General features: G+C 36.5%; 1 protein-coding gene across 3 annotated transcripts in view; it reads right to left on the bottom strand.

Annotated features, from left to right (window-relative positions):
• Nucleotides 1-27174, bottom strand: part of UHRF2 (ubiquitin like with PHD and ring finger domains 2) — an 88008-nt gene that overhangs the window by 50360 nt on the left and 10474 nt on the right. For all 3 annotated transcript variants that reach the window (XM_073880758.1, XM_025887842.2, XM_025887843.2), the window contains 2 exons: nt 18418-18677; nt 207-425 (listed from right to left, as the gene is read on the bottom strand). In XM_073880758.1, the coding sequence (XP_073736859.1) occupies nt 207-425; nt 18418-18677 (479 nt within the window). The remainder of the gene's footprint in view (nt 1-206; nt 426-18417; nt 18678-27174) is intronic.

Raw genomic sequence — 27174 nt, 5'->3', positions numbered from 1 at the left:
AGAGAGAGAGAGAGAGAGAGAGAGAGAGAGAGAGCACAAGCAGGGGGTGTGGTAGGCAGGCAGAGGGAGAGGGAGAAGCAGGCTCTCCTCTGAGCAAGTAGCCCGATGAGGGGCTCAATCCCAGGATGCTGGGAACATTACCCAAGCTGAAGGCAGCCGCTTAACTGACGGAGCCACCCAAGCGCCCCCAGTGTAAGTAATCTTACCCTAAGATAATATTCACACGAAGTTCTTTTTTGGTCCTTGAGATTGTCTTCAATGCGGTAATTTCTGCATCAAACCAAAATCCTCTATTACCAGGATTTTCTACAGAGTAATTAACCATTACCACATCACCGACATTTAGTTCATTCCATTTCAAATTGGTTCTAGCTCGTGGTCGAAGATCCTTGACATTTATTTCTACCGTACCACTTTCTGGATATCTGAGGAGAGAAAAAGAGAAGAATCATAGAATGCTGTTTATGATTACTACCAAAGACTAAAAGCATATGCGACATGTATAAAAACAATCATTCTGAATTTCACTTAAATGGTATTTTCCATGATTGTAACTGCCAGAATAAACAGTTCTTGCTAACATTTTATTAAGACGTTCTTTGCTAGCTTAAGGGGTAGGAGTAGGAAAAAAACAAACAAAAAAAAAAAACACAAAAAAACCACACAAACACAAGCTCTTCTTTCTCCAAATTTTCTTAACCTAAGCTTAAAAACTACTTTAACAGGTGCTGACCTGTTCTTGAACTTGGGGATCAGTTCATTGAGATCTGTTTGCTTTATACACAGAACATGAACTTAGTACATTTCAGTACGTTTCAATAACCTCCATTTTTACAGGAAGAGAGGCAAAATTCTAGTTCTTACATGTAGCCATGTAGCCTAGTGATGGCAAAAAAAAAAAAAAAAAAAAAGTGGACCCGTGTGAAATAATTCTAGCAGAATCCTGGTTTTGTGCCTCTAAAGGTAAGTTTAACTTAAACTGAAACCTGATCTGAACCTAAAGCTTTAGAAGTTTCCTAAATTTTAGGCCTAACTTCTGGTATCAACAAGCCAAAGAGAGCAATGTAACAGTAACAGTTGCTACAAAATTAAGACCTGTTACCTTTATGTATTGCTTGGTAGTGCGGGGAAAAAGAAATGAGTAATATCTGGTTCCTACTCTTGGAAAGCTCAATCTGTTGGGGTAGGCCAAACTACTATAATAGTGTTTCTCAAAGTATAAGCCCCAGACCAGGAGAATCAACACCATCTGGGAACATGTTACAAATGCAAACTCTTCAGCTCCACTCGGATCTAATGAGTCAGATAATCTGGGAATGAGGCCCAGCAATCAATTTTCACAAATCCTGTCAGTAACTGAAAAGCATGTTCCAGTTTGATAAACCTAGTGTACTATAAGAATGAGTATCATACCCTAGTGTGACGGTATTAACAAGGTAGAAACAAAGAAAAGACCATTAACCCTTAACCGAGTGGCCTGCTCAAAATATAAGTGGGTCCAAAGTTGGAAGCAAGCTCTAGCAGGAAAGCCTTGGTTCTTCTGAAGAAACCAAGTACTATGCAAGCCTAGGACTCTCACAGAATACCTAACTCATTTAGAGTAAATGTGTATAAATCCTGGGTGGGATCTTTAGTTAATCATCCAATTTAACAAAGTCTCTTCATATTTTAGTTAGTTGAAAAAGAACAATCTCAGGATTAGCAAAGAGCCAGAGTAGATCTGGTCCATTTTACCTTCTTAGTGCCATAACTCCCTTCTACCACAAGCCTTCCAAATAAGCATGTAACCTCTGCTTGAACAGTAAGTGGTAAGGGGGCACTTTTAACCCTCAGAGAAGCCATTCTATCTTCATATAGCTCTGACATAGGGAAGAGAAAATACTTGATACTGGATCACACATAAGCTTTGAAACTCATTTTATGAGTAGGTCCCAAGAAGAAATTTATACACTCTGTCCACAAAAGACCTAATACTGGACAGTCTAAATGTCCCTGCCACCCTCAATATTCTAAGTAAAAATGTTTTAAGTGGATTTCCATCAACTTAAAAAGGTTTTGAGTCCTTTATCATCCTGGTGTCTTCACTGGCTGGGTTTAAGTTCCCAATTTAGCTTCTTACTACTGGATATTCTTGGGAAAACTCTGTATCCGTACTAAACCTCTGTCATATGTAGAATGTAGCTTAATGTTAACTGTATCACATGTGGTTGTTTCCAGAACTAAAATGAGAAGACTTGTAAAGTGCTTCAAACAGTACATAATGGGTTAAATGTCAGTTAATATTCTGTCATTATCCCACAGAAATAATCCCAAAGAAACTGACAAGTACAAAATCATGTCTATGGTTCTGCTCTTCTCCCATTTCAATCCCATTTTTTAACGGTCAAACCTAAATTTAGGTCTCTAGCCAAACACTTGTGTTTATACGCTCATGTTGTTTCACACAGGTTTGGTCACAAAAATAACTAACATTTCTCCCGTAAAGTGAAGTTAAACTAGATTTTTTTTTAGGACTTCTCTAATTTTGAAGTTTGTGAACTTGTTTCCTGCTTCAATATCCTTAAGACCACATAGGACAGAAAACTATTCTTTTAAGTAAGATTCTTTTCTCAGCTGTAATGTCACGATGCCAAAATATAATTTTCAAATTATATATTTCTGTATGTTTAATACAGTAAGAAAGCATATTTCAATGGTCAAAAAATTCTCCATTTGCCTAAGTTTGTCAAAGTTTGCCTAAGTAGATACTAAGAAAGAAAATATCTTCTTCAAGTAGAAATCTTGACTGAGGTTATCAAAATTGTATATAAAACCATGTTTATCAGAGATAAGGCAAAATAAATCATCCCATACATCAGAGCAAGGGAATTTAAGCTATATTTGCCCTGGAAATTTGTGTAGTTTCATAACAGAATTATATATACATATATTCTACATATATACACTAGTCTATAGAAGGTAACTCATGAAAATGAAGTATACTTTTTCTAATTTCGGCCAAAGAGATGTTAAGTCAATGCTCTGTTTAAAAACAGACGTGGAAGGGACACAAACTATTCTTATCAAAGTCAAGAAGATGCCAAGTGCTCAAATATTATTCTTTTCCTGGGCATCTTCATCTACAAACCTCCTAACACACAGAATGGGGACACATAAGCTCCACTATAATCCCTTTTTCTTCAGATTCATATATCCAACTACATTTCTAACAGATACCTTAGAAGCACCTCAAATTCAAGGCATCCAAGATGGAATTCCCCATCCCATAATCTGATGTTTAGTATTCTCTACAGGAAACTATTTATACTCCCAGAAACTTAGAATTATCCCCGATTCCTCTAATAATGCCTCCATCCAGTTAGTAAGTCCCCCTTATGCTGTACCTTTAACATTTCTTTAATGTAACTATACCCCCTTAATTAAGACCTGCATTTCTCCAAGATGACCGTCAAGGCCTAACATAGCTCCCTGTCTTTAGGATCACATCTTAAACCCACATCACACTTTTGCTGAAGTCTAAGACACAGATCTACTTAAAATATTTTGTAAAGTTTGATAATGGTCTGTTCATAAGTTGTGGGAAAACAAATATTCTCATACACTGTTGATGGAAATACAAAGTAGTACTATCCCCTTGTAGAGAGGAATTTAGCAACAGCCAGCAAAATTGCCTATGTTTACCTTTTGACCCAGGAATTCCATTTCTAGGAATCCATTCCAAACATTAAATAAAAATCCCCATGAAAGGACCATACACAAAGCTATTTATAGCTATACTATCTGTAACAGCAGGACTAAAAACAACCAAATGTCTACAGGAGAAAACCACTTGAAATAGCATATGGTGCAATTACATAATGGAATACAATGCTCCCATGAGAAAGGAACAGAGTATTTACAATGGAGTTATATGGAGAGCTTTGGTAACAACAACAAAAAAAATGCAAGATGCAAAGTGTTCATAGTGTGCTACTTACTTCCTAATTAGTGTGTGTGGAAATACAAATACACACACACATACACACGTATACATACATATACAAATAGGTGTGAATATATAATTATATATGCTTATATTTTAAAACAGAAGGATAAACCAAAACTAATAAATATAGTTACTATAAAAAGAGGTAAGAAATAGAAGAAACCATGATGGGCATTCTGTTTCTCTTCATGTATCTTGTTTGGGAGATTTACCTATAGAACCATGTACTGTTTTTTACAATTACAAAGCAGAATTTAAAAAATATAAGAAATCCCTAAAAAATGTTAAGTTAATGTAGTTAAGCATGGTGGCTTAACTACATAGGGAGGAACCATTACAAGTGACTTAAAAACACTAGATTAACAATACATCCTAAATAGGGTTATTTCCTAAGGATATAAAGTAGAAAACAAAACCAATTTTTCAGTAATCATATTTTTTGCAATATTACTACTGCCTAGCCTGAAACTACAATGAGTAGGATAAGGCAAGTCAATGGTGTTATTATTAGGAACCATGATTTTCAAGAGAAAAAATTAATAAATGGAAGATTAAAGAGATTAAATTATAACTCCTTACTCTCAATTTAATTGGCAAAGCAATATAAACCTATGGTATATTTAAGTATTTCCTGGCTATGTCCAATGAGAAGACCCAGAAACATGATCAAACAAGTATCGATGAGCAGCCCAGACTATGTGCTTTAAATACCATCTCTAATAAGAACTAGGGCTCCTTGAAGAAACGTGCAGGAAATAGAAGGCTTGGGACACCCTACTATACCTGAATGCAAAGAAGCCCTCAAGAACGGTTATGCCAAGTTGAACTTGAAGGAGCCTCCACAGGCCAGAGATGGGACGATTTGGGCACCAAGAACTTTAAAAAATGTGTTAAAATCTATTAGTTAATAATGACATTTAAATAAAATCTTTAAAAAAAAATAATGACATTTAAAAGTAAAGATCTTACTGGCCAACCTTTGGAGGATGCTAAAAAACAACACTCAAAAAGTTCAGGAATCAATAGTTTATCTTTCTATATGTGAAACTGGTTGTTAAAGTTCTTTATGAAAGAATTACAGCTAATAAATGAAGGAAAGATAAAAGGAGGCATCCACCTTTTTGCAACAACAAAATAGTGGATCTAGGTAAAGATTAATGGCTGCTAAACCACTAAAAGCTAATAGCAAATTTCACAATAAATGGACCAGGATGACAACACTGAATCTTAAGATCCCCTTCCCAAAAAAGGAAAGCAGCAGGTATTATGTGCCTCCCCATATTATACAATATATAAGTAAACATCACCTCTCAACTAGTCTTATCAGATAAAGAATTTGAATCAAATCAAACCTCTAGATAGAATTATAAGCTTTCAGGAAACTAACATTAACAGAGAAAAGTTAAATACCACTATAGGGATGTAATCAGTAAAGCCCAGACTCTGGGAAAACTCACTTGCACAAATAAATTAGCAAGAAGGAAAAAACAGGTTAAGTCTCAACTCACAGATTTAACTCATCAATTAAACGTTATGGGTAGATCTTGGTTTTGATCCTTATTTGGATAACCTAAATATATTTTTGGAAGAGACAAGACTATTGGCTGGTTATTTCATATTTATGAATCATTACAAATTTCATGTGAGATTTGTTGATTTGTTAGGGTCTCCAAAACCATCTCCAGGTTCAGTGATTTACTAGGGAAACTCACAGGACTCTTTTTCTTAGGGCAGCATATGGTTGTTTCCACAGCTATGATTTACTACAATTAAAGTACGCAAAGCAAAAAACAGCAAAGGAGAAAGACACATAGGGTAAAATCAAAGGAAACCAAGTACAAACTCAAAATCCTCTCTCAGTGGAGTCACACAAAATGTGCTTAAATCCTCCAGGAACAAATTATGACAACACATGTGAAATATTATCTACCAGGTATGTTCAGTAAAGAATACACGATTTTTATTAGGGACTAGAAGCAGGTGTTCAGCACAAACTAATATTGTTTGCAGGTTAGGCACACTGAGGTTTTTTTTTTAAAGTCAGGGAATGAGGAGAATCCTCCTGAAAGCTAAGTCCTCAACACCAGCCTAAAGTCCACTGCACAAACACCTTTTTAAAGAAAATCAGTCTGAGATCTGATATGTTCTTTTCTTACACACTTTAATAAGAATCCTTTTGCTATTTTGCCAGTTGAATGCTCTGAGATGTTAAGATGAAGATGAACCTATAAAAAATAGGGAGAAAGAGTAGGACTAGGTAGCAAAAGCCCTTAGACCATGTCTGTCACTTTGAAAGGCGAAGAGAGGAGGAGGGGCGAGCAAGGAAAGCATCAGAATGTGGTACAACTCTGACAAAGTCTGGACCAGTCCAATGGTGAGCTATGGTACAGAGATTGACCACAGGGTTCCACAGTGGGCAGAAACTGCCAGGCCACACTTGTTCACTGGTTGGAGGGTGCCGGGAGAGTGTGGTCTTGGCTCAAACACTGTGGCAGATCCCCAAAGTGCTGTTGCTAAAAGTTTTCAGCTAATTGCGTTTATTCCTTGCAGCTGGTCAAATTTTTTTTTTTTCTTGAAGGGAGGAGCAGTACACCCACCATAGCTACTAAGGCCATTTACTGGTTGAAATGAGATAAGGTTTGGGACTTGCCTCAAAATAATCCAGTGGTGCTTAGGGATGCTGGTTTAGATGAAACAAGATTGGCCAGGAGTTCATAATGGTTGAAGCTAGGGGATGGTTTCATTATACTGTTCTCTCAACCTCTGAATAAATGTAAAGATGTCTATAATAAATAATAGAGTGCTGTGTGGTTCAAGTTAAAATCCAAACAAAAGGCTCATCCTTTTTCAGTTTTCCCATACATGTACAAAACTCAAAAAGTTAATACTCAAGCCTTACAATGAGGACAAGCAGTCTCCTGCCCCAGCCCACCATATTCCTGGCCTATATTCCCCAGATACAACCATTTTTAATTCTCAGCTTTTTATTTACACCCATATTTTTAAATAACATGCTCATACTTTGCTTTTTAAACTATTATTCTACCCATCCCTCGTGTACAGCTCATTTGTCTCCATACGCCTCTTCCTTATAATTGGTAACACATGGCCCTGCTTTAAGTGTTCACATATTTACAACAACTCTTAGAAGTGCTAGCACCAGCCCCCAATTTTACAGATGAAGCACAGAGGGGTTTTTTGGACAGGAACAAGAAGCAGAGACAGGATTCAAACTCTGATTATCTGGATCTAAACCCATTATTTCTGCAAGGTCTGACAAACTTTTTCTTGCTCTTAAGCACATTATACAATCTTTGTTAACTAAGTATTTTTTAATAATTTTTTAAACATGTTAAGTAGAAATCACAGGTAAATAAGGAAGTATGCTTTAATACTGGTCCTTTCTTCCACAGTTTTGGTTTCCACTGAATGCTTAACTGTTCTGCATCATTATTTTATCTTCATTCTGCCATGGTTGTTAAACTCCTGTATATCCAGACATTTCAGGCACTCAACCAATCTTTTCAGCTTCAAAACATCTCTTTTAGAGACCTCACCCTAAGTCTAATCTGGAGAGCTGGCTCTGTAGGCCTAGACCTGTTCCACAACTTCATGCTGGGATCTCCCTTCATTATTTCCTGTTTTCTTGAATACCACCGTCTCCCTCTTTCTTGGTGTAAACCCTGAATAGGGTGGGAGTGGTTAAAATGATCTTTCATATAAATTAACCAATCCTTTTGTTCTCAGTTTTATTTCATATGCCTACCTCCAAGGTACCTGGTAAATCCAAGGCCTGAGCCTTTCAAAGGTTCTTCAATGCCAACTTAGTTGCTTGTTGTTGGCTTCTCATCCTTAGGTTCCAGTTTTCTCTGGCTTGCTAAGTTAGGTATCATTTACCCATTAGCTTCTTACCTTCCAAAAGTTTGTTGCTTTCTTTTCTGTGTCTTTTACTCCTATCCCATTTTTTTATCCTTGGGAGTTTACGCATTGATTCTTTTACTGTATTCTAGGAAGGTTTAAGGACTGGAGACAAACTAGCATCTTAATCTTCCATGTTTAAATGAAAGTCTTTATTCACTTTTAGTTTCACTTCTTACTACTTACCATGTACCTATTACAATCCAGCCACAATACTTTACCCTCAGGTAACCCCTGTTATTTCCTACTTCTTTATCCTTGGTACCCTGCTATTTTCCTTCAGGAATACAGAAGTTATCTCCTCTACCTTGTACTCTCAGAGTATTCTAGAAACTAGGGGTGCATATTTCTATCACAATACTTAGACTGTAAAAAAACAAGTTTTCATTGAGCAGGTACCATGTTCAAACTGGTTTGGGATATACCAGGACTACAAATGTTTGTAGTAGCATGTAGAAGCATGTAACTCATTAAATAGAAAAGTCTGCTTTTAAATAACTAAGGCTCTTAATCAACTATAATAAACTATGACCACTGTATTTTGGAAAGATCCTCTTGATTTTGCTATGTCTCCTCTTCATCCTTGAAATAGTTAAGCAGGACCACAGAATTCAATGAAGAGCTAATAAGGGCTTTTTAAAGATTGTTTTTGATGTTCTTAAAAACAAAAAACCTGGGGCGCCTGGGTGGCTCAGTCGTTGGGTGTCTGCCTTCAGCTCAGGTCATGATCCCGGGGTCCTGGGATCGAGCCCCGCATCGGGCTCCCTGCTCGGCAGGGAGCCTGCTTCTCCCTCTCCCACTCCCCCTGCTTGTATTCTCTTGCTCTCTCTGTCAAATAAATAAATAAAATTAAAAAAAAAAATAACCCAGAACCCTCATATAAGAAATTTCTTAAAAAAAAAAAAACAAAAAACAAAAAACAAAAAACCTGTAGTCAGTTCAACTGTTAATTATGCTAGTACTCAATTTAAGTACAGGCAGTCCCCAATACAGCATTCTCCCCGTCCCATGAGGTCCGATGTATGGTTGAAGACAACCTCTGCAAATTGGGTCCAAGTAACTAACTACTTTCAGCATTTGCACTGAGCAAAACTATGTAGGAGACTATTTGAAATATTTTGGAAAGTGTTGGAGCCTTGAACAACTCCTAAAACAGGGCTCAAAATATTCTCAAAGATTGAAAAACAGAGGTAGGAATCTATCAAGGCCAATTTTACCTACATGGTGCTGAGGGTCAATCCTATAACCTATGGAAGTATGAAACTAGGATTCTTCTTTCTCTTGTACTACATGACTTCCTGTTCTCAGAACCTAAAGTCAAGGTTATTCTAATATAAGTTATTCTAATTAGCTACTTTGCATCCTTTAGAGTTTGGACAAATCAGATAACCCTTAAAAATCCCTAAGCTTGAGGCACCTGGGTGGCGCAGTCGTTGGGCGTCTGCCTTCGGCTCAGGTCATGATCCCAGGGTCCTGAGATCGAGTCCTGCATTGGGCTCCCTGCTTGGCAGGAAGCCTGCTTCTCCCTCTCCCACTCCCCCTGCTGTGTTCCCTCTCACTTGTGTCTCTGTCAAATAAATAAATAAAATCTTAAAAAAAAAAAATCCCTAAGCTTATTGTTGAATCACTATATTGTACACTTGAAATAACATTGTACGTTATCTATACTGGAATTAAAATTTTTTAAAATTCCTAAGCTCAAGTTTTTTCAGTAACATTTTCATTGGTCCAAATATTTGGATATCTTTTAGAGCTATCCTTTGGAGTACATGCTTTTGATTAATCTTAACTATGTGACATCTTAGCCATCTTAGCCAAAGCCAATCCTGTTTTCAATTGACAAAACAATCCTTGAATAAAGCCTGAGGAGTTAAATTTCAGGGAAATTAAGTATTCTTCAAAAATAGATTATATAGTAAACTACGTTTCCTTAGGTTAGCTTGTAGGCTAACACTAATTTTAGACTCAAACTGTATTAAGCAAAGTAGTATCACTGAAACCTTCCTTCAAAATATGGCTTCCTGGAGCTAATATGCTTAAATAAGAACACCATTCACCTGGAGGCATGTTCTACTTTAGCAAATCTTTAATGTCCTACTGCGTGCAAAAAGCATTTATTCTAACAGATAACATTACTAAGTTTCACACCTTAAATGTAAAGCATACTCAGACAATTAAGAATTTTGTAATAGGGCTTTACATATTACATGGAAATAAATCTCATTTGTATAACACATTAACAAAGGTAGATAACTGTTTTAATGTAAATAACAATTATGTTAAAAAACACCTATGCCAAAGATAAAACTCTGTATTTAAGAGTACTTACCAACCTGGCTTTATTAATGAAATGCAGAAAGTTTGATTCTACTATTAACTGGGTATTTTTCAAGGTTATTAGGGAAAAAATAGGTCAAGTAGATATTTACAGAAGAGGAAATTAAAGCTGCAAGAGTTCAAATAAAACAAAGACTTATCAATAAACCAAAGACCTAGAATTCAAACCAAATTCTGATTCTAATGCCTGAACTATAAAAGAACTACCACTATGAATACTTACCAGGTCTCTGGAGTACCTACTTGAAAAGCAGATTCTTGGGCCCTACCCCAGGCCCACCCTACGCAGGAACGGGGGTGGGTTTTGGTGTCCCTGCAGGAGTGGGGGGTCAGTTTTGGTGTCCCTCAGGAATCTACATTTTAAACATCTTTCCCCCATGAATCTGCAGTGCTGCTGACCAACCTTTGGATAAACACTAATGTAAAGGGAGGACGTATAAATTTGAAAAGGTGAAATATGTGTAGTCATTCTTCTAGGCACTAAGTGATCTTATAACACAATAGAAGAGCAATGACAAAGTCACAGACCTAACTTCTTCCACCCTCCTTTTGATTATGATCTATTCAGAACATGGCATGTCAGAGAAAGTTGGAGGAAATATTTGAAGTCTTTGGTAAATACATTATACCAATCAAGTAACAATGGGGCAGATGGGTTGCTGCACATGGGTTCTGAAATTAAACCTCTCATTCTTGCTGTCTATACTCAAAAATCAACAGAACACTGACTTGATTAAAGAAAAATCTACTCTTTCTCTCCCATCAAAACTCAGAAATCATTACATTTTGACATTGCTTAAAATGTTTTTGGGACTCCTTGGGACACTTGGGTGGCTAAGTTGGTTAAGCGTCTGTCTTCAGCTCAGGTCATGTTCCCCGGGTCCTGGGATCAAGTCCTGCATCAGGCTCCTGGCTCAACAGGGAGCCTGCTTCTCCCTCCGCCTGCCACTCCCCCTGCTTTTGTGCTCTCTGACAAATCTTAAAAAAAATATTTCTGGGAGTCTTTCAGAAACAGATCACTACATCAATACAGTCAAGAAAATCAGTTTTGTTACTTTATAGAAAAAACTTTTATCTAAAAATACCACTTGTTTTATTCAGAACTGCAATATTTTATTGCAATATATAATTATATGCAATAATTAAGGCTACTCAAAGACATGCAACATAAGCTGAGAGCAGCTTGAAAAATCTTAAAGAATGCTGAAAGCAATCACAACATTATACTAAGATACTTGCCAGATGAGTTTTTATAATTATATTCTAGCATAAGTTCCCCTCCAAGTCCTAAGTGATGCTATGACATTTCCATTTGACTCAATCCCATGGTACAGCCTTGACACTGTGTTAAAAAGCAGTTTAACCTATTTGATTTAAAAAGTCATATACTGCTAATGAGGAATGGATTCTCCCCACAGGAAAAAGGCACACAGTCACTTATGGACAAGTAAAGAACCTTTGGTTCAAGGTATCTGTTCTGCAAAAACATCATAACTGGAGAGACAGAAAAAAATTTTAATTATGTAAACAATCCTATACGCTACATATAGATGTTTTATTATATTTTATAAGCAGGCTTCTCTCAAAATTATAGTATGACAGAATGGTTGCCAAGTATGTGCTTTTGTGAACTGAGGTCTACCACTTACTACCTGTCCAACATCAGGCAAGTTAATACCTCTCTAAATCTCAGTTATCTCCACTTAACACATAAAAGAAGTATCTACACTTCACTGAGTTTTTATGAGGATTATATAAAACAATCCAGGTAAAGTACTTGCTAAAATAACACTGTCAGGCACTGTACAGTTATTAAATTAAGCTACTATACTTTAAAAAGAATATTTTAAAGATTTTTATGTATTCATTAGAGGGAGGGAGAGAGGGAAGGAGGGAGGGAGGGAGGGGGAGAGAGAGAGAGAGAAAGAAACAGACAAATGAGCTGGGAGCCTAGTACGGGGCTTGATCCCAGGACCTGGAGATCATGACCTAAGACAAAGGCAGACGCTTAACCATCTGAGCCATCCAGGTGCCACTAAAAAGAATACTTTGGAATAATTTACCAAAAAGTCAAAACAAAAACATTAGCTTCTGAGGTAAAATGACATTTCTATTTTAAATGGGAACACTATAGAGCATGTGATTATGAAAACTCTTAGCAATCATTTACTCAGTTTAAAGATTTCAACTTTGCCTAGCTATAGACAATAATTACTCATTCTTAAGATACAATATAGAAATAAGGAGTGCCTGGCTGGCTCAGTCGGTGGGACATGCAACTCTTGATCTTGGGATTGTGAGTTCGAGCCCCATGTTGGGTGTAGAGATTCCTTAAAAAATCAAATCCTAAAAACAAAACCACCAAACCCTCCATGTTTAAGCATTTTCCTTCTTTACATATATACTTTCTTATCAAATTAACAGGTGTTTTCTAGCTTACTTTTCTCTTTACAGAAATCAGCTCAAATTTAGAAATCAAGATCTCTACATTAGACTAAGTTTAATAAAGCAGTAGAGAAAGCAAATCACTTGGGGCACCTGGGTGGCTCAGCTGGTTAAGCATCAGACTTAGGTCATGACCTCACAGTTGTGGAATCAAGCCAGGTCAGGCTCCCTGCTCAGTGTGGAGTCTGCTTCAAATTCTTTCTCCCTCTCCCTCCCACTCTGCCCTTCCCTGCTCGCGTTCTTCAGTGCGCTTTCACTCTCTCTTCTCAAATAAAAGTTTTTTTTAATATTTTATTTATTTGACAGAGAGAGACACAGCGAGAGAGGGAACACAAGCAGGGGGAGTGGGAGAGGGAGAAGCAGGCTTCCCGCTGAGCAGGAGGCCCGATGCGGGGCTCGATCCCAGGACTCCGGGATCATGACCTGAGCCGAAGGCAGACACTTAACAACTGAGCCACTCAGGCGCCCCCTCAAATAAAATCTTAAAAAAAGAGAGAGAGAGAGAAACAGAGAGAGAGAGAAAAAGAGAGAGAGAGAAAGAGACAAAGAGAAAGAAAGCAAATCAACAAGAACAGTATTCCCAAATTCACTTGTTTGACCTTGTATTATGGGATTTAAGACTAAGACTTTTAAGGCTCTAAGACTAACTAAAGGTGCATTGTGAACCTTAAAAGCAAGAAAGCATCAGGGAAGATTTTGAGATCTAGTTAAACCCTAGGTCAAATTCAGAAAGTTCTTAGAAGGACCAACTGTATAATTAAGAGCCTAATTTAACAGGAAAACCAGGATTAGTCGCAGAACAACCATTCAACCATTACAGAGTATTTTCCCCCACTCAAGGATTTACCAACACATCATAATACATCAATTTTCCATAAACACATAATGGACATTGCTTTCTATGCAAAGTTAGTACAGATAAAGACTGCATAGAAAATAGTCCTTCATTCAAAGTTACATACAAATAATTTAGCTTGACTGAAATGGCTCTTTTAGAAAGAGACTTAGTTCTAATAATTTTGTCTATATGAAAACAAAATGGGGGGAAAAACAAGCCAAAAACCACCTGGACATGTGCAAAATAAGGAGGAACAGTCAGATTCCTCAGGTATTACATATCATCTTTGGCCTTTAATAAACTATTTACTCAAACTGTCTATGAACCCTTTTCCCATATTGCTCTTTAGTAGCAGGTGTCTGTCAATTGCCTTTGGCCCAGCCTTATCAGCTATCAATGAGTGGTTTGTAAACATGAATGTGCAGCAGAATCACCCAGAGGACTTATTAAAACAGACTGGTAAAAATAAATAAATAAATAAATAAAACAGACTGGTGGGCCACTCCAGGACTGATTCATTACATCTGCAGTGAGCCCAAAAACTTACATTTCTAACAAGTGATGCTGATGCTGCTGGCCAAGGAATATACAGAGAACCACTAGTCTAAGGGCAGCTGTTCTCGACCACAGCTGCACATTAGAATCACAGGGGAACTTGTGTAACCACCAATGCCTGGGAGTCCCTCAGAAGAATACTATAAGTTCTGGAGGTAAGTCCTAGACAACTATGTGTACCCAGGGTTGAAAGCCACTAGTCTGGTTAATTAAATCTAAACCAAATCTACTGCGAACAGATACTGCTTAATACAAAAGCAGGGTAAGATTTTTAGCCCTTATCTACTGATAAAGCAGCCAAATAAGGAGTCGAGATTAAATTCAGTATGGTGGCCTCAGTTGCTTACATACCCAGGGTTAAACTCAACAGAAGTTGTATGTATGCTGCCTGTTTTAAATCCCAGGCAAAGTCTAAGTAAGTCTTTAGGTCATACAAAATGGCTGACCTTTGAAGACAACAGAAACAGAGGTTACTATCAATCCCATGTACCAAGTTTAGGCTGACTGGCAATAGTGCATATTGGTTAACTCTTGGCTCTGGAGTCAGAGCATTTAATAGATGTCACCTTTGACAAGTTACATAATTAAGCCTTGGTATCTTCGTTTGGGAGTTAATGAAACTAACACTGTAGTTATGCTAAAGACCACAGGGGCATCCATGTAAGAAGTTATATCAGAGTCTGGCACCTAAGATTTAACATAATCTAAATCGCTGTAAGCTATGCCATACAATTTTAATATTCCTACTCCCAACTCTTTTCCTCCCAAGTACTTACTACATTGAGTTCTAAAAATACAAAGCCCTTGCTAAGACAAGGATAACAGATAAGTGGTATAGAATAGCAATTAGAAAAAAAAAAACAAACCCACAAATACCTACTTTGTACCAGACACTTTGATGTTAACATCACATGTCTGCTTTGTATTATTCACAGTAGGTGTGAATCATAAAGCTGACAAGCCTAATCTAGGCCTTATGATTGATGAACTACAAGATCTTCACTAGAAGCTTTCAACAATTCAGTATATGTCCATCTAAGAATCTACAGAAAAGGGACCTTTATGCGGCACCTGGGCGGCTCAGTCGGTTAAGCGTCTGCCTTCAGTTCAGGTCATGATCCTGGAGTCCTGGGATCAAGCCCTGAGTTGGGCCCCCCTGCTCAACCAGGAGGCTGCTTCTCCCTCTCCCTCTGCTCCTCCCCCTGCTAGTGAGTGCACGAGCTCTCTCAAATAAATCTTAAAAAAAAAAAAAAAAAACCCTTACAAACAGTAAAACTCTTAAATCTTAAAATATTTCAGGTAAATCTCAATCTGTTTATGAATTTACAAGGTTTTAATCTTTCATTTTTGAAGGGAAAAATGAAGATTAGGAAAACAAATTTCATTTATGTTTTAGGACCATGTCCACCACTAGATTTTATTTGGCTTTTTGGGGTTCCTTGGTCACATATAGCTCTCTGCCCTGGCTAAGTGACAGCCTGCTCAAATTACACTATTATACTCAGAGGTTTGGAGGTATGATTATTAATTAAGCAGATTACTTTCAATTTACTCGAACAGGAGAGAAATGAGGTTAGTTCACCGAGGGAAATGACAACACTTAATCAGTATCAAAAACGGAATGGGATGGTAGCCTATAAATACTTAATGCCTATTTAAGTAAGCTTAAGTCCAAAAAAACTGAGAACTTCTGTCACAGAAGTAAAAATTATTCTAAGTTAGGGGTCACTTAATCTAATCACTTAAACTTTATAAGTTCTCTTTGCAATGTAACATCTCTACTAAATCTCCCAGTCTATATGACTGAGGATGGCCAATGCTTGTTTACTGCTCACTGTTCAGGGCAGACCATTCTCTCTTTAGAGACTTGACTGGTTTGAAGTTTAGGTTATCCTAAATCTACCATCTATGTTGTAAAGAACTTTCTCCTACACAGAACTTTTAAAATGTGAAAGCTATAATGATCCATGTCTTTTTAAGCTAAATACTTAGTTCTTTCAGTTACTTTTCATGATAATTTTACATTGTGGGTTCTACTCTGAAGATGTACCAGGTCTTGTCTTGTTGGTATTCTTAAAGCATGAGAGATGGAAAATAATATTCCAAGTAGGGAATAATCAGGTCAGTACAACAGTAACATTACCCTGCTTATTCTAGCTATCTTTTGATAAAACATCCTTACAATATAACTATTTAAAAGCCACATTCTATTGACTCACTTGGAGCTTACTACTCAAAAAAAAAAAAAAAACAAACAAAAAAACCCCACTCCAACAGCACTCCTCATACATCCTCCAACCAAGGAATCAAGAACTTGTTTATTAACCTATTGAGATCAACAGGCACTTTAATATATTTTTAACTTACTTTCCAATAACCATGAGGAACAAAACTTTAACAGGATTTGTTATCCATACTGGGTCATGATTCTTTCTAGGTGCCTACACCAGACTTCTGTTACTTGAGACTCATCCAAAAGCTCATCCATTTTTATACTTTGTTTTATATAGTCTTTTTCTCTTTTTAAAGATGTGAATGACATTCACCTACCACTTAAGCTTTCTTTAAGTTGCCAGCAGTGAAACATTTAATTCTATCACAAAAGTATTTAGGACAAATAATTTTAGTCTTCTCATACATGTTGGATTTAGACTCTTACTAACATTTATTCTAATCAAATTTCTCCTTCCAAAAACAAAAACAAAAAACCACAAAAAAACAGCCAAATAAATGCTAAGGTATAGTGATTTGTGCCCTAACATTACACCAAACTCAGGCCTATCCTTGGAAAGTCTTACTCCAAAACCAATAGTTGCCTAAAACTTAAAAATTTAATAAGCCTTAGTTCACTTAGTTTAAAGATTACATTATTTCTCTGCTCTGACATTCTGTACAATATTTTTTGCCAAATAACTTTTCTTCTATTCTCTAAGAAATAAAACTCAAAGCAAATCGAGAACTCTACTTGTTGATAGCAGATATACAGATAGCTACAGTCCCCAATACTCTGTCACAGCATTCACAAACTCAGAGACGGATTGCTATCAACACACCAACTCTAATCCCTTTCTATCCCAGACTCAATTTGCCAATATTGCCAGTCCTGGCCAATCCCAGATCTTAATATTCATTCAACATGCTGGTTACATGATATTCTATTTATTGTATGAAGTCTCATTTGAAATAAGCAATGTTGGCAAGTTAGCCACAACCACAGGATGTATCAGAAACGTAATGACTAATGAGATCTACCTCTGACCCCTTTCTAGGCATCCTGGAAATCGAGGTTAACACCAAAGTCTTTCACACCACTGTACGGGGGGGGGGGGAATTAAAACCATTTTAGGATCTTGAACTCTTATACTTGATAAAGATTTGGTAGCCTAATATTTTCCATGCATATTAAGGTTATCACTTGAGTGATGACAAGTTCATTTAGTGTGTTGAATAAATACTAAATCTGCCCCAATGGTAACTTTTATACTAGAATTTTGAAAACAGGTTTAAAAAAAAAAAATCAATTTTAGAATCTTGGTACTCAAGGCAAATTCGTAATACTGTTTTCATAAGAACATTTAAAAACAGTATGCGTAGGTGGCTCAGTCGATTAAGCGTCTGCCTTCAGCTCAGGTCATGATCCCAGGGTCCTGGCATTGAGTCCCGCGTCGGGCTCCTTGCTCAGTGTGGAGCCTACCTCTCCCTCTGCCTGCCTCTCCCCCTGCTTGTGCACTCACAGGCATGTGCTGACAAATAAATGAATAAAATCTTAAAAGAAAATAAAAATAAAAAAAGAACATTTAAAAACATTTTATTGGGGGGGAGTGCTGGGTATGGGGTTTTTTTGTGGGGAGGGGATAAAGATGTTCTAAAAGTGGTTTGTGGTAAAGAACAATCCTGTGAATACACTAGTAACAGTGAATTGTACCCTTTAAATGAGTAAACTGTGTATGTTAATCTTCTCAATAAACTATTTAAAAAACATTTCAACCTTATCCTAATAACTCTACTCTACATGTTATTACATACCAAAACAAAACCAAAACCAAAACCAAACAAAAAACTCAAAACAAAAAACCAAAAACTAGATCAGAGAGGAAGAGACAAACCCTTACACATTAAATTAAGCCAGGCATTAAGATACGAAAAACTACAAACCATTTAGGAGCCAGAGATGACTGAGCATTAAGCCCTTGTTACAGTAACCACTAAAAGGGTAACAGACTGAATATGACCCCTAAAAGATTTCTTCAGAAAGACTACTGAAAACAATCTTGAAATGGAAGGCTTTGCTTCTATAAACAAAAATATGAACGAAGTCCTCAATAGCATGAGCACTTACTCATCATACTCGATATGATAAATAACGTCTTCATCAGCAGCAACAGAGTCTGAATTAGACGTAGAGGGTACACTGTCCAATTTATTTGTGTTCTCTTTGGAATTATGATTTACATTTCCATTAGTCCTTTTACAAGAACTGCCATTCTTCAGTGGAGTTTTGCCACGTGAATGTCCATCAGAAGCTCTAGTAACACTACGTATACGGGCTTCAAACCAAGCACCAAGGCCGACATCTCTGGCATCCACCAATTCATTTACCTAAAAAAAGTTTAAAATTAGTTAATGAAGCTTAATTTCATCTATTGCTTCAAAAACCATACTATAACTCAAGTTATTTTGAGAGTTATCATGGTTAACAACATTTGCAGCTATTCCTGTTTAAAGTAATTAGAAAGATTAGATCAAAACTATTCTTTTTGGATTATACTGTCAAATCTGTTATTTACTATTATGAAAATTAACTTTCCTTCCCATTTCATTCAACGAAATAGATATTTTCTTTACTCTTTGCCTGGGTCTACATTAGACTTTTAAAAATATCATTCTTATGTACCTAAAGTGTTGTTCTAGCAAGTCATTAAATAAGAATGTCACTTAGTGAAAATCCGGGACACAGGATTGTGGCTGTTATTGATTTGCTTCATTAATTTCTTCAGAATCCTAGAGATAACTTATAGTCAAACAGAAAACAGTTAAGTATCAGAAAAAAACTTGAACATGGGGGAATTATACTCATGTATAAAGGGAAGAATCTAGCAAACCCATCTATACAAAATGGGGTAGGTTCTATCACCAGTTAATAAGTCACTAGCAAATGCATTATTTAGTACCTCAAAGTAGAAAATAAAGAGAACAGAGCTGTAAGATGCAAAATAGACGTATTCAAGTCTAGTGGATAATCCAGAACTAAAATATGCAATCTAACAAAAGGAAAACAGTGCATTAGGAACCATGGGTATCAAAGCAGAGTTACAATATGGAAGCTGGTTAAATAAAACACAAAAAACAAAAAACCTCTCCTAAAAAAAAACTGAAGAAATTGATCTAAAGGTGAGGCTCTTTCAAGAGCAATAACCAAGAGACCTCCCCCTTCAGCTTTTCTTCATTTTTTTAAAGTCCTTAAAGGGAAAAAAAAAAAAAAAAGACATCATTAATACAAGATGATCATCTAATCAACCAAGTTCTTCCTGAGGGTATTTAGAGACCACTTAAGGTATCCAACAGAATTCTGAAAGATGGTATAGTTTGGGGCCAGGGTGGAGTTTGTACTCAGTTAAATACTCATATATTATGCAAGTCTCTTTTTAGGCTTGTCTAACTCTAACAAGCTTAATAATTCCTCTTTTACAAGATAAGAAATGAAAAGCTCTGACCAGTTAACTTGCTCCAAGTGAAAGCTAATGAAATGTAAAGCTAGAATTTGCAGATATCGACCTTGATGCTTCTGTTCTTGCCACTGTATGAGGAAGCCTGATGAGAAGATGACAAGATAAGTAAATAGGAACTTCAAAGGTTAAGTGATGAAATAAGGTATTAAAAGATAAAAATCAGAGATGAAACACAGTATATATTCAAATTAATCCATGCATTAAATGGACACAAGTGCTTTTCTTCTTAACAGTCACTGGTAAATTTAAAGACATACTTTCTTACAGGCAACATTAGCTAAAACAAAAAATAATCAATGTTAAGGTCGATCATACTTGGGAGAAGAAACAGATTACTCTTTCATAACAAATCAAAATGTAAGGTTTTATGTAGCACTATGCAATTATTATAGCAGGGAATAGGTAGCATACAGTTGATACTGAAAGAGGTTAACAGAAACAGAGCAATGTGAAGATACTCCACTGCACATTCCTAAGAGAACTTATTATCTCATAAAAGGTAGGGCATTGAGTAAAAACCTTAGACTTATAACCGTAAGCAAGAACTACAAATTCTCCATTTAGTTAACCACTCAGGACAATGCATATAAACTGGGTGGAAGAAAAAGCTTCTAAATTAAAAAGGATTTTGCACATTACACATACTGAATTAGGTCAAATTTGAATGGGTCAAAATGCATGCAAGAGATTAAAGATCCTTTGTAAAGCCTGGGTTTTGAATATGGTTAAGAGGATACTTCAACTTATATGAATAACGTGAAACAGAATACTGCCATGGTAATTTGATTTCATGGTAATCCAGTTGAAAATTAAAAACTGAATTGATAAAAAGTTATGATATGCTATGATAAAAAACCCTCTGTAAAGTAGGTCTACAGGGAACATATCTCAACATATTAAAGACCTTATATGGAAAAACCCACAGCTAACATGTTACTTAATGGTGAAAAACTGAGAGCTTTTCCCCTAAGGTCAGGAACAAGACAAGGATGTCCACTCTCGCCACTTTTATTCAACTTAGCACTAAAAGTTCTAGCCACAGCAATTTAGACAAAATTTTTTTAAAAGCATCCAAACTGGTAAGAAGTAAAACTCTCATTATTTGAAGATGACATACTATATATAGAAAACCTGAAAGACTCCACCAAATAACTGTTAGAAACAATAAATGAATTCACAGTAAAGTCACAAGATACAAAAATCAGTGTACAGAAATCTTTTGCATTTCTATACACTAATAATGAAGCAGCAGAAAAATTAAAACAATCCCATTTACAACTGCACCAAAAACAATTAACTAGGAATAAACTTAATCAAAAAGGTAAAAGACCTGTACTCTGAAAACCATTACACTCTGATGTAAGAAATTAAAGATGACACAAAGAAATGGGAAGACATTCCATGCTCATGGATTGGAAGAATATTGTTAAAATGTCTATACTACCCAAGGCAATCTACACATTCAATATAATCCCTATCAAAATACCAACATCATTTTTCACAGAGCTAGAACAAACAATCCTAAAATTTATATGGAACCACAAAAGACCTCGAACAGGCAAAGCAATCTTGAAAAAGAAAAACAAAGCTGGAGTTATCACAATTCCAGATTTCAAATTCTAATATGGGGTGCCTGGGTGGCTCAGTCGTTAGGCGTCTGCCTTCGGCTCAGGTCATGATCCCAGGGTCCTGGGATCAAGCCCCACATAGGGCTCCCTGCTCCCTGGGAAGCCTGCTTCTCCCTCTCCCACTTCCCCTGCTTGTGTTCCCTCTCTCACTGTCTCTGTCAAATAAATAAAATCTTAAAAAAAAAAAAATTCTACTACAAAGTGGCAGCAATTAAAACAGTATGGTACTGACACAAAAACAGACACATAGATCAATGGAATAGAAGAGAAAGCCCAGAAATAAACCCACAATTATATGGTAAAATAATCCTCAACAAAGGAGGATTAAATATCCAATGGAAAAAGATGGTCTCCTCAACAAATGGTGTTGGAAGAACTGGACAGCCACATGGACCACTTTCTCTCACCACACACAACAGTAAACTCAAAATGGACATAAATGTGAGACCTGAAGCCATTAAAACCTAGAGAAGAGCACACGCAGTAACGTCGCTGACATCAGCTGTTGCAACCTCTTTCTAGATTTGCCTCCTAAGGGAAACAAAAGCAAAAATAAACTATTGGGACTACATCAAAATAAAAAGTTTCTGTACAGCAAAGGAAACAACTCAAAGGCAACCTACTGAATGGGAGAAGATATTTGCAATGACATATCCAATAAAGGATTAGTATCCAAAATATATAAAGAACTGATACAACACAATATCCCAAAACCTGATAATCCAGTTTAAAAATGGGCAGAAAACATGAACAGACATGTCTGCAAAGAAGACATACGGATGGCCAACAGACCAATGAAAAGATGCTCAACATCATTAATCATTAGGGAAATGCAAATCAAAACTACAAGGAGACACCACCTCACACCTGTCAGAATGGCTGAAATCAAAACCACAAGAAGCACCAAGTGTTCGTGAGGATGTGGAGAAAAAGGAACCCTCTCACACTGTTGGTGGGAATGCAAACTGGTGCAGCCACTGTGGAAAACGGTACAAGTTTCCTCAAAAGAATAAAAACAGAACTACCCTATGATCAAGTATTCACACTACTGGATATTTACCTGAACAATACAAAAACACTAATTTGAAAGGTTTTATGCACCCTTTTGTTTATAGCAGCTTTACAATAGACAAATTATAGAAGCAGCCCAAGTGTTCCTCGGTAATTGATAAATGACTGGAGAGAGGTACGTGTTTGTGTACACACACAGGAATATTATTCAGCCATAAAAAAGACTGAAATCTTGCCATCTGCAACAAGATGGATGGAGCTAGAGTATTATGCTAAGTGCAATAAACCAGTTAGAGAAAAGAAATACCACAGGATTCCACTCATATGCATATGTGGAATTTAAAGGGAAAAAGAGAAATCATGAAAAAGACTTATTGCACACCTGAAGCTAATGTAACTATTAACCATACTGGAAGTAAAATAAAAACTTTAAAAAACTGAAATATCTAAATCTCTCTATATTTAATAAATAAATTAAATTCTTAAATAAAAACCATCCTTCGACCACAGGGGGGAGGGGGACTCACAGACAAGTTGTTTACTGTCTCTTTCTATCTAGAAAGAGGTAGTCTATCCCTAGCCAGCAAGTACCTCCCCCAAAGATGTCAAATCATAAAAGATACAGGAAAACAAATTAATGGGGGAGAAGTGTTTGAGCTGAAGTTATGAGACAGAGTTAAAAACAAACCCAATCACATAAATGTTAGCTGAAGAGCTGGATTTATTCATATAAAAAATATAGCCACATTTAGAGAAGAATCTTCCATATCCAAGTAGGTGAATTAAAAAAAAATATGGGAGGCAAGGAGAAACCATTAAAAAATGAAATACCAACAAATACTGGAGAACTTACTATATCAGATATACCTCTAAGCACTTTTTATGTTCCATTTAAAACACACCAGCTCTCTCATTTAAGAACCAGCTCCTAACTTAGGTTAAAACACCCACACCCACACCCACCACCACCACTAAAAACCCCACACCAGCTCTGCAGATAAAACCTAGGTTTAAGTTTGTGTTTATCATCTACTTGGTATAACCTTGAACAAATTATTTAACCTGTCTCAGCCTCAGCTTCTTTATAAAATAACATACTTTGCTGTGTATTAAGAGATTAGTTGACTAAATCCACATGATGTGCCAACCTAGCAAGCATAGGCACAAATGAAACAACTGTCTCCTTCACTAAGTATCAATATGTACAATTTTAAGACTCATTAAATCTCAGTATAGTCTTAATACAACAGTCTTAGTAAAGATATTAGCAATTTACTGTTATATATATTACCTCCTTCAATAACTACAATACAAAGTCCTTATTTTCCAATGAGGTACAAAAGGAAATACAGTCTTCAGGAGATGTACACAGCTAGAAGTGGGAACTAAGCTAAGATTTCTGACTTTGAACATGACTCTCATTTCATCACGTTTTTTCTAAAATTTACAAATCAAAATACAATGTGGTTCCATTTATATAAAGTTAAGAAAATAAGGGATACACACATAGATTAAAGATTATTAAGAGGTTGTTAAAGGGTAATGATAGGATCAAGTTAATAAAAAGTGAAGAAATGACTACTTAAAGGTTTGGGTATTGGGGCGCCTGGGTGGCTCAGTCGTTAAGCATCTGCCCTCAGCTCAGGTCATGATCCCAAGGTCCTGGGATCGAGCCCTGCATAAGGCTCACTGCTAAGCAGGAAGCCTGCTTCTCCCCCTCTCCCACTCCCCCGGCTTGTGCTCCCTCTCGCTGTGTCTCTGTCAAATAAATAAATAAATAATATCTTAAAAAAAAAAAGTTTGGGTATTAGTTATAACTAGGGAAGAAGGAGTAATAATCAAGAGGGGGCCCATGGGAAGTTCCTGGGGTACTGCTTTGCGTTTCCTAATTTGGTGGTATTTACAGACATTGACTTCCTATTTCACGAAGCTCTACTTTTTTGTATTGTCTATTATGTTTCATAATCAAAAGGGTTCAAAATCAAGAAGCATAGTTGCACTGTATTACAAAATAGGAGATATTAAAATATCCATGACTTCTACTTAGTAATTGAGATGTTTCCCCTTTCTTTTATTTCCTATAATGAACATCAGAATATATGTAAAAAGTTTAACCAAAAAAATTAACTCATCTAAACTCTAAAGCCTTATTATCCTCCTTCTAAAGTTTAGACCAAGATGACAGTATTTCAACAGTAGGATCTACTGTGCGTCATTCAAAGCTTCCACATCCAAAGACCAGAATTAAACTCTATTTAGATATCAAAAGTCCACCTTGTTTGAGAAAATTACCTCCCAGAGACCATGGAAACGGATGTACCCACTCTCCGAGTGTGATAATGATATATCTAGTTTCTTACAACATATGAAAAGATAACTGAGCAACATTTGGTCAGTTTCAGACATCAAATAGGGCAAAACAAGAATGATGGTGGACAAGTACTTCAGTTTAAAATTGTTTTTTAATAGGAAAAATAAATTATTTAAAAAATTAAATTAAAAATAAAAATTAAATTAAAATAAAAAATTTAAAAAATAAAAATGTTAAAAAACATTTTTAAATGTTTAAATATTTACCTATGCCAGTTTTGAGAAATACTGACTTGAAAATTCACTTTTTGTATCCACTTATATGAGGTCCAAGGAAAATTTTAGGCAAAAGGAAAAGCCCCAAATCTGTTTGCTCATCCATAAAGCAATTTTAATTATAGAAAGCCCTATGTCTATAAGAGGAAAATCTTTAAAAGCATAAGTGACATAAGCAGGAATTCAAGATAAAGGCAAAAAAAAAAACTCCCCAATTTTAGTGATCTAGGAACAAATTAAATTTTGATATACTATTCATAGACTTGCTCAAAGGAAAATATTCACAACAAATCAACTTAAAGTAGCAGCTTCTGAGTGTTTTCAGGTTAGCCAAAGGTTAAGTTTTAATAGCTAGTAAGATTCTGTGAAAGCAGGGGGCAATAACATTTGTTTATCCTTCCATCTCTATTATCTAGTACAAATATATATGAGATAACCAAATATTCATCCAATGGATGAATTATCCAGAAATAAGCACTTCTATGTTTAAAAAAACAAACAAACAAAAAAACCAGGGGCACCTGGGTGGCTCAGTTGGTTAAGCGTCTGCCTTTGGCTCAGGTCATGATCTCAGAGTCCTGGGATTGAGCCCTGCGTTGGGCTTCCTGCTCAGCGGGGAGTGTGCTTCTCCCTCTCTCCCCCTCTGTGCACTCGCACACGTGCTCTCTCAAAAAATAAATAAAAATCAGTGAAATTTCAAATACCTATGCCCATTACTGAGCTTCACCAAAAAGAGCAAATAAATCTATTAGCCTCTTCAACTAACAGGTTAAATGCATCTCTGATTAAACATTACAAACAACAGTATAGCCTTCTGAGAGTTTAAGTTCCAGATTTCATGTGTGTTTCTAAATGAGGAAAGGAAGACAATATAAAACTTAATACATTTGTACAAATGGGAAGAAGTGGATTGGAATTTGAAAGCAAGTCTGACGACAAAGCTAAATTTCTTAACCTCTATGCTATATATTAATAGCAGATATAAGGGTTTTTTAAAAAGTAAGGTATTAGAGAGGTGACTGGCCAACAAGTCAGTAAAGCATGTGACTCTTGATCTTGGGGTTGTGAGTTAAAGCCCCACACTGGGTGTAGAGCTTACTTGAAAAACAAAATAAAACAGGGGTACCTGAGTGGCTCAGTCGGTTAAGCTCCCGACTCTTGATCTCAGCTTGGGTTTTGATCCCAGGGTAGTGAGTTCAGGCCTGCTGAGCTCCATGCTGGGCATGGAGCCTACTTTAAAAAAACAAAACAGCCCAACAACAACAAAAAACACTGTGTCCTATAGATAAAATCCTCTTTAAAAAGAAAAACAGGAGCACCTGGGTGACACAGTCGGTTAAGCATCTGCCTTTGGTTCAGGTTGTGATGCACAGGTCCTGGGATCAAGTCCTGTGTCAAGCTCCCTGCTCAACAGTGAGTCGGCTTCCCCCTCTGCCCCTCCCCTTGGCTCATGCATGCTCTCTCTCATTCTCAAATACAGTCTTTTAAAAAACAAAAACAAACATTTAAAAAAAAAAAGTTAGGTACTAGAAGTAGTTGATAGTCAAAGTACTAACACTGAGAAAAAGCACAGATCTGCTGAGAAAAGTAGTTTATCATGCCTTTTTGCATTAGGTTGGAGACATGGCAGGGTACTGAGAAATATGCTCAACAGAATTTTTTTTTTTTTATGGATGTGAGAGAGAGAAAGCACTCACAAGCTCACGAGAGGGGGTTGGGGGAGAGGGAGAGAATCTCATGCAGATTCTGCGATGAGTGCAGAACCCAATGCAAGGCGTGAGACCATGACTCTGAGATGAAACCAAAAGTCAGACTGCTTAACTGACTGAGCCACCTAGGCATCCCTGTTAAACAGGAAGAATTTAAGTTGACTAGAACTGCTTAAGCTCAGACCTGCAGATACATATGTAAACTGGCCCTCTTTGAAAACAAATGCATGCCTTCACTGCCCAAAACATTAAGTGAAAAGTAGCAGCTTCTGAACTATTGCCCTTAACCAAAAAGTTAAAATGTAAACTTAACATACAGATGGCTATACACTTATAGATACATGGATATACAGGAATTCCTATATAAATGTGTATACACACACACACACACACACACACACACACACACACACACACACACACACACACACAC

This window comes from Callorhinus ursinus, unplaced genomic scaffold (assembly GCF_003265705.2).
Source record: "Callorhinus ursinus isolate GAN/ISIS: 27379988/994484 unplaced genomic scaffold, GSC_fseal_2.0 scaffold39, whole genome shotgun sequence".
NCBI classification, from domain to species: domain Eukaryota; kingdom Metazoa; phylum Chordata; class Mammalia; order Carnivora; family Otariidae; genus Callorhinus; species Callorhinus ursinus.
This window is presented reverse-complemented; position numbering and strand designations above follow the sequence as displayed.